This window comes from Octodon degus, unplaced genomic scaffold, assembly GCF_000260255.1.
Source record: "Octodon degus isolate 3935 unplaced genomic scaffold, OctDeg1.0 scaffold00173, whole genome shotgun sequence".
Lineage (NCBI taxonomy): Eukaryota > Metazoa > Chordata > Mammalia > Rodentia > Octodontidae > Octodon > Octodon degus.
The window spans coordinates 2657046-2665598 of record NW_004524749.1 but is presented as its reverse complement, the minus strand read 5'-3'; the positions used below and the strand labels follow the sequence as shown (position 1 = coordinate 2665598).

Genomic DNA, 8553 nt, shown 5'->3' with positions numbered 1-8553 from the left:
CTCTCTCTCTCTCTCTCTCTCTCTCTCTCTCTCTCTCTCTCTCTCTTTCTCTCTCTCTCTCTCTGAGACAGGGTGGCCCTGAACTCATTATATGCTGGGATTATATGCATGCGCCACTGTGCTCAGCTTATCTTTGAAGCTGTTTCTTGCCAAAGCATAAAAGTTTGTGACTTTCAGTGATTAGAGACATGGATAAACCATGGTACAGTCCCAGGGCATGTCACCTCCAGAGCTGAGAAGTGAAAAGGGTGGCACACAGCATCCCCAGCCTGTGCAAGTGGGTGTAGTGCCCAGCGGATCAGCAGCGAGTTCAGCAGTTTCAGAGTAAAGACTCCTGATTTTAAAATGAAAGCACTGGCCCCTGCTTAGAGCTGTGCAGACTTTTTTCCCAGCAGGAGAACTGGATCTATCACAAGCAGAGTGACACCCAGTGTCAGAGCCAGAAAGAAGCTTAAAAATACTGCTGCTCCTTTCTCCCCTCATGCAATTGTACAGCTAGAAAACGGGCTCCAAGAAGGGGGTGGGTTTTCCCAGAGAAACTTACCAAATTTCCAGAATAGTGTTGTTGCCTTCAAGAGCCTGCAGAAGGGCTTCTGCGCCCCGAACCGTGACACTGTTGTTGGACAGCCTGGAGAAGAGGATAAGTAGGAGCTTCAGAGATGCTGGATCTCCCCCTGGAGCCTATCCAGTCACAGCAGCCTTACTGGAGCCCACCTCTCCTAGGAGATGGCTCTGCATATGCATCCCTCACTTCAATACACCAATGAGTCAATCCAATCAAGCAGCCCTTGGTTAAGTACCAATACTCTAGTGCCAGGGTTTGAATCCAACCTACAGCACTTCCTTTTTGATTTGAAGCAAATTCGTTTTAATAGTCTCACCTGTAAAATAGGCCTGAAAGCACTGGGCACATGGCACGTAAGAACTGAGCAAAGCATGGCGCCGCTAAAGCACTCAGCACAGTAGCTAACTGGTAGGAAACAACAGCAAACAGGGATACTTTCTTAGCAGGGTCTCGGGGTGCACTGGGCCACAGATGAAAGACTGCAGGAGGCTGGCAAGGGAGGAGGGAGGCTACAGTCAGGCAGGGCGAGGGAAGAGCCCTGGATTTGTTGTGCTGGCCTTTTGGTTGTATCTTTGCCTTCCAGCAATGCCCACTCTGCCTTCCTTCCCTCCACAGCGTGGTGTGGTCACGTCACACGGCCCCTAAGATAATGTTAAGAACTGTGGCCAATATGTGCCAGGCCTTTGCTATGCCAGCTCGATACCCACACAGTGCATATACCAATCCCATGAGGAAGCACCAGTCACCCCCACTGACACTCAAGGAAACTGAGGTACGTATCCAGGGAGAAACAGCTGTAATGTGGAGCTAGGGTCTGAACCCAGGCTGTCTGTCCATAGGCCTGGGCTCTCACCAACACCTGGCAAAGATAGAAGCTAGAAACAGAAAGAGGTGGGCATCTCTCCTTCTCTGTTTAACAATATATCAGCAGCTTGGTTTTTATGGGGAAACGGGGGGATAATATTTTTCAGGATGCTAAATAATAAGGCCGGCCACCAGGTAGGGTGTGTGGCCCCACCTCCACCACTCCACCACTGTCTGGCATCTGCTGGGGTGGAGTGGGTAAGTCTTGCCAGTGCGAGGGGCCAAGCTTGCTACACCCACGCCTGGCTGGTGATGGACCAGGTATTGTTGAAGGCGCCCCTGGGTACAAAGCTGGCAACCAGCCACACAAATCCTGGCTGCGCCCAGGCCTCCGGCCCATTTGCACCAAGTGCCATGTGGAGGTGTTTCCCCAAACACTGGCAACTCCCTACCCCTGCAAAGCAACACAAACACATGTCATCAAAGCGGATGGCGGGCTGGCAGCAGACCTGACAGGCGCTCAGAGGCGGCTGTCTGCCTGTCTCTGGAGGCAAGTATATTCCTCGGGCCACATTTGCCAGAGCAGATGCCACTTTCCCCTGGCAAAAGGAGCCCTCCGTGGTGCCCTCAGGCCCCCCTGAAGTGAGACCTCTAGGGTTTCCCTTGGAGAACACAGACAGCCCGTGCTGCCCACAAGGTGGGCTCCTGTTACATCTGCTGCTGCTCTCCTGTCACACAGGTCCCTGGCCAGAGCCTCAGCACACCAGCCCCAGCCCTGGTGCCATCGGGCTCTCCAGCTCTTGTGCCTGAAGGGCTATGAGCTCCTGTCCCTTTGGCTGGGCCTCTCTGCTGAAGGAGTCTTGTCCAAGCTTCCTCTTCTCCCATGTGGCCGGCTAACAGGGCTCCAGCCTGGTTTCCCTGTCCCCTTTCCCTTTCTCCAGTCTGTCCACACAAAGAGACAAGAATGATTCCTGTGTTGTAAGTCAGAGCATACAGATGCCCTGATGAGAACCTTCCAAGGCCTCTCCTGCCCTTAGAATAGAAACCCAAGTCATTCGTGGGGCTCTGAAGCTCCGCGTCATCCCAGTGAAAGGGCACATTCTGTTCTCAAATCACCGCAGGCCCTTTGCCCTCGCTGCACCATCCAGCTACCAGGGATATGCTCACCTGAGGCCTCCACGTGGAAGCCTCTTCCTGTCTACTGGGTTGCCATCCAAATGTCACCTCTCAGAGAGGCTCTGCTGAACCAGCAGCAGCCCGGCCCTCTCCACGTCACCTCTCCTCTTGGACCAGGAATGACCTTCTTTGTTTTCTGGTTTGTGATCTGTTTCCCAGTCAGAACATAAGAGCTGGGTGGTAGGGTCCTGCTCTGTCCTTTAGAGTTTACCACCCTCAGTACCCCAAACAGTGCCTGGCACAGAGTGAGGGCACCAGAAACATTCCTTGTAAGTATACAGATAGGGGAATGTGTGCATAGATGAGTGAATGCCCACATGACAGGTACTTGGTGACGAATGTACCGCCTTCCTGGCCCACTGGTTGGATAGATGACCAAGTGTGCTCCCCCTTGGCTCCATGGCACCCCAGGAGTGACAACTGAGGTAATAAGCACCCTTGAGTGGACACACCTCTTCGTACCTCCCTTGACTGCTCTCCCCCGAGAGCTGCCTGGGACCACCTCCCAGTTACACAGCCTGCACCAGAATCCACATCCAACCAGACCAATATGAGCTGTTTCCACACACATACCCAGGACTGGGAAGCTACCCGGAACCCCATCCTCAGATTAGGAACCCCATCCCTTTACCACCGGCCTTCTGCTTGCGGCTTCCTTACTTCAGCACTTTCAAACTTGAATTTCTCTTGAGTCCTTCTGCGAGAGCACACACACCTTCATCGCCGAGGTGGTTCTCCTCCAGGCTGGTGAGAGGAAAGGAAAACTCCAGTGGATATGATCATATTTATTATGGAAGATGATGCTAATAAAGATGGACCCATGTGTCCCCCACCTTCTTCATTTAGAAAGTCTAACATCTGAACATTCAAGCTTATGGAGAGAGTAGAGAACAGGATTTTCGATTTTAGGGATATCTGTGCAACAGAATTCATTCCAAGGCTTTTCTACATAAGTTTGTTTTCTTTCTTTCCTTCCTTCCCTCCTTCCTTCCTCTTTCTTTTTTCTATTTTTTTTTTTTGGTCTTTTTGAGACAAGGTCTCATTATGCAGCTCAGGCTGGCCAGAATGGTCTCAACTCTCAGTGATCTTCCTGCCTCAGCCTCCCAAGATTTATAGGCAGGTGCCACCACACCTGGCCCTATCTAAGTTTCTTTTATGATATCCCATGTTCCCTTTCTTTCTTTTTAATGGGAATATCATTTCATTTGGGACAACCTTTCTTTTTTTTTTTTTTTTTTTTTGGTCCCAGGGATTGAACTCAGGACCTTGAGCTTGCCAGGTATGCACTTACTCTACAAGCTATCTCCCCAGCAAAATTTTACTTTTTTTGGAGCACAGGGCAGCCATTTCTTGGTAGAAAAAAACCCCAAACCATACTTCCAAATCTCCATTGCAGTCAGAGTTGGCCAAGTGACTACACATAGCCATGGACACACAGGAGCAGTTGCCATGCGGGCTTCTAGGAGTGCTTTTCCAGGAGAGAGACCCAGCTGGCCTATGCCTTTTTCCCATCTCAGGTATACACACTAAGTCCTGGATTACAGACGTAATTGCTGCAGGTGGAGCAGCTATCTTATGGTGACGAGGCAGCCAACCACGAGGACAAAGCTACAGGGTAAGGATGATGGAACAAAGAGAACAACAGAACCGAAGCAGCCCATGGTGTTATACACCTGTCACCCTAACATCCTGGAAGGCTGAGGCAGGAGGGTAGTGTGTTTGAGTGACTTAGAGAAAACATGGCTTAAAATTTGAAAAATGAAGAAAGGGCTGGGGATATAGCTCCTTGCAAGAGCCCTGGGTTCAAGCTGTGCTACTTAAAAAAAAAAAAAAAAAAAGTTAAGTCTCCTGCTAGCCCTTTGTAGCCATGATAACGATCCTATACTACTGCCTCCAAACTGCCTATATATGAAAAAATAAACTCTTCAGTGACTTAAGCTTCTGTAGATGGAGGCTTTCTGGCATGGTGAGGTTAATCGCATGTTAAACTTAATTTGGCCTGAGGTTGCCTCCCATACTTTGAGTTCTTATACAGCAAATTGCAGCCTAACTTAAAATGTAAACAAACTGAAATTGCTAACAGTATAGTGTTGTGATAGACAGCTGAGTCTCAGCCAATTGTAGCAGCCAAGCTTCAGCCAATCACAGTCCACCAGCTCATCATCCCATGCCCAAATAAGGCAAATGCAGAACTGAAAGCAACCAAACTTTTCCATTGGTAAATAGAAGTTGCCTACATGGCTGGGGGGAACCCCCTGAACCTCTCCTCATCCTGCTGCCTGATCCCATCAGTCTTCTCTCAAATAAACTTAACTAAATTTAACTTTTCTCAAGATGCTCTTTTTAATAGGTATCATAATTGATATAGTCGCACTAAGATGGTTCTCTACCAAGAAATCATAAGCAGCAAAAGTCCAATCAGGATATAATCAGTGGTACTTTAGCAGAGCTCATAAACCTGGCCAACAGGTAAGGCCATATCCATATACATTTTTGCAGTAATGCTTATATTTTGCTTATATGAAGTGCATTTTTCTACTCCTTGAAGAATCAACACTGAACATTTGATCTCCCTGGTGTATTTGGAAGCCCAAAGAAGTCTCTGGAGTTGAAGATTCTGCTATAGTATCTATAAGGTAGAAAACTAGGAATCTCTTCAGGTCAACAATATAAGCATACTTCCTGGTGCATTACTCAAGTATTCCCAACACCATCTTGTCCCAAGATGAGCCCCGCTTCCAATGCTCAGTGTTCTTAGAATCTCCAATTCACTTTAAAATAACAAGGCCTCTCTATTAGGAGCCATCATAGTACCGGTAGTAGCTGCAGTCTTAGCACCAGAACAGTTAGTAATAACTTTACCGCTGTTGCAATTTAACATTTATAGTGTTCATACATATGCCAGGGGCTATATTAAGCTGTTCACTGGCAGATGTTCCTACAAACATCTTTTCATTCTTGGAAGGATTCTTACCCTAATTTTACAGGTAAGAAACTTGAGACTCAGAGATTGTTGTTTCATTTTCCTAAGGTCACCAAATGCTATGTGCAGCCAGGAGACAACCCAGCAAACCAACAAGTACACCTGAGTGAAAGAAATTAGCAGTTATGCTCGTGGATTGAGAAGCTTCGTAACACTCAGTATATAAAAAGACAAACACAACCAGTCATGCAGCCATCAGCCTTCGTCTTGTCCACAGAGCTGTCCCCTGGGGGAGGCTATCAAGAAAGACAGGAAACCCTCCAAACTCACCAGAGTTCCTCTAGAGCCACGTTCTTTTCCAGCATCTGTGCCAAGGCTTGGGCGCCCACACTGCCAATGCTGTTCCCCACCAGGCTGGACATTATAAGTATGAAATAAAAATGTGTCAGAGAGAAGGGAGAGAACCTTAGAGACAAGCTAGCCAGAGAAGGGCAACTGTCTGGCACCTACAGCCCTGCTCTCTGAGGGCTTCATTTCAGGCATCACTAATTTATTGCGGTTGTCATTAAACCCAGGAGCAACTTAGGAGCATTCTCCACAGGGTGCCCGAGGCAGCCACCATCAACGGATCAAACTTGTCTTCAAGACAAAATGTGACTGATTCCACTGGGAAACCAAGACCCCAAGAGGGGAGGTGTCATTTCCAATGTCCCCTAAAAAGACTCAAACACCCTGCTGCCAAACCCAATGGTCTTTCTCCTTCACCCCGCTGCCCAGTACAGAGGAGATGAAACAAAGTTCAGTGGTCAGCAAAAGTGGTCCAAGTGCCCCCTCCTCACACATTAGGACAGATGCAGGCTGGCCCTTACAGCTTACCTGAGCCACCTCAAGCTCTGGTGGTCACCCAAGGCTTCGGCCAGGGCCTGAGCACCCTCGTCACCCACAGTGTTGCCCCAGAACCTGAGAAACCAGAGGCCACAGGGAGCATGAGTGAGTACCTGCCTCTAGACACATGCTAGGTGTGCCTGCTTCCTCTCACCCCAACAAGGAGAGCCAGGACCACCCAGTCCTGGGGAGGTCAAAGGGGGACACTTTAGCAAAGTGGAACTGCTGCCATCTTTGTGGAGAGATGGCCAAACTTCACTCAGACTTTTCAGGGACCTTAAATCAAAGTAAAAAAAAAAAAAAAAAAAAAAAAAAAAAAAGGGCAGGGGAGATGGCTCAGTGGAATAAGTGCTTCCCTGGCAAGCACAAGGGCCTGAGTTCAATCCCCGGTTCCGCAAAAAACAAAACAAAGTAAAAAAAAATCAGAATCCCACCTATCCCATATCCTCAGGGATGGGGGCTTCGCTCTCACTCTAATTCACATGGTTGTGACATTTTCCCAAACATTTCAGTTCAGAGTTCCTTCTGTGGACTTCCATTCTCAAGTGTGTGACTGTCCCGGGTCATCACAGGCACAAGTCCAACTCTTCTTCCAGAGACAGCTGTTGATCTCTTGTTCCCTTCTTTCCCCTAGTTCCTTCCTGGTTTCCACCTCCTTCACCTTTGGGGCATCTTCCTCTGTCCCAACATGCTTTGGAAATCTCCCTGTGCAGAAGGCGGAGCCCAGCTCCCACCAGACACACGGGGGCCTGCCAGGGCTGCGCATGTGCAAGAGTGAGCACAGACAGCTGCCCCAGGGTGCTCCCTGGGCTTTCACTGGGTGAGAATCACGTGGGCCCTGGCCTGTGCCCTGGGCACATGAGCCTGTGATGGCCCAAATCCTGGAAACAACCCCAGTTGTCTACTTGAGGCTTTGGGTGCCAAACAGTGAAATACAATGCAGCTTTATTTAAAAGAATAAGGCCACAATGATCCAAAAGGAACAGAGTACATCACAAAGCAAATACAGAAATGCAAGCTGCAGAACAGTTTGTACCATATGATAGTGCTTGGGTTGGGGTTTTAGCACAGTAAAACCCAAGCAGGCACCTTAATAAATACATGTTGTGAGGGAAGCAAATGCCCCAATGTGGCCGAGGAAACCTCAAGAGGAAAACACCTCAGTGGGCCGCGCCTCTTCTGTTCTGGACTCAGTTGCTACTGATACAGCATGAAAAAGGTGTCAGTTCCTGGAGTGATGCACATGTGGCCGAGTCTGAGCTTGTGGGCAACCTGCCTGCCATGAGACGGCTGGAACACTAGGGCCTCCGGGTTAGTTTCTCTTTCTACAGACTTGGATTTGGTAACCTGTCTTGTCAGCTGAACCTCAGTCTGCACAAGACAGGGGCAGCTGGGGATGGTGTAGGAGCAACCCTCCAAGAAGCTGTTCTGTCCAGCTCCCAGAGGAAGCTCTGCTCCAGGGCCCAGTGTAAGAGACTTGGCTCCCTCCTTGGTGAGAGCCCAAGGACCTCCCTGCTGGGCCCTCCTCTTCCTTCCCTACGGCCTCTCTTAGGTCAAGGGCCCTAACCCTGGATACACAGCCCCTAGACATTTCCACTTCGCCTTCTGGCATGGGCCCAGGTGACAGTGTTTTCTAGAAAAGCAAGTGCTTCCAGGTGCAGCCACAGCCCAGCCCTGCGCACCTCTGATGACCTATAAGCTTCCTGTCCCCATCATGGGCACTGCCCTCCCCCTCCCCTGACACCAGCAACTTCCTGTTTTTTGGGTGGAGAAGCCTAGGGCCACCACTCTCCCCAGTGCACCCTTCCCATTGGAGCCTGGGCTATCTCTGGGGACTCCTGGCTGAGGCATTTCACCTGCCCCTAAATTCTCAAAAAGCCCCAAATTTCATGTAGGCCCTCTGCCGGGAATCCCACCTACCCCAAGAATTGCAGGGAGGCATTGCTTCGGAGGCCCTGGGCTAGCACCTGTGCACCTGCAGCGGTGATGTGGTTGTTTCCAAGCCTGAAAAGGAGGACAGAGGAGGCTGAAAGTGCAGCTCTGGGCAGGGCACAGGACAGTCACTGCCCTGCAAAGGGACATCCCCTTCTCTCCCCAGCATTTTGGGCCTCTCTGACAGGGACAGCCACCAGTGCGGCCTAGTTGATGGTGTTCAGTGGCTCCAACAACCTCCACTTTGTTCTCTAGCGGCAAAGGGAAG

The 8553-nt window shown here is 49.7% G+C and overlaps 1 protein-coding gene across 2 annotated transcripts in view; it reads right to left on the bottom strand.

The window, feature by feature from the left end:
* Nod2 (nucleotide binding oligomerization domain containing 2) overlaps positions 1-8553 on the bottom strand; it is a 34343-nt gene that overhangs the window by 1688 nt on the left and 24102 nt on the right. The window contains exons 7-11 of one of the 2 annotated variants that reach the window (XM_004643393.2): positions 8274-8357; positions 6345-6428; positions 5799-5882; positions 3206-3289; positions 545-628 (exon numbers count right to left, since the gene is read on the bottom strand). In XM_004643393.2, coding sequence (XP_004643450.1) covers positions 545-628; positions 3206-3289; positions 5799-5882; positions 6345-6428; positions 8274-8357 — 420 coding nt within the window. Of the gene's footprint in view, positions 1-544; positions 629-3205; positions 3290-5798; positions 5883-6344; positions 6429-6787; positions 8358-8553 lie in introns of those variants that run through there. The other variant, XR_002818540.1, reaches the window with a different exon arrangement.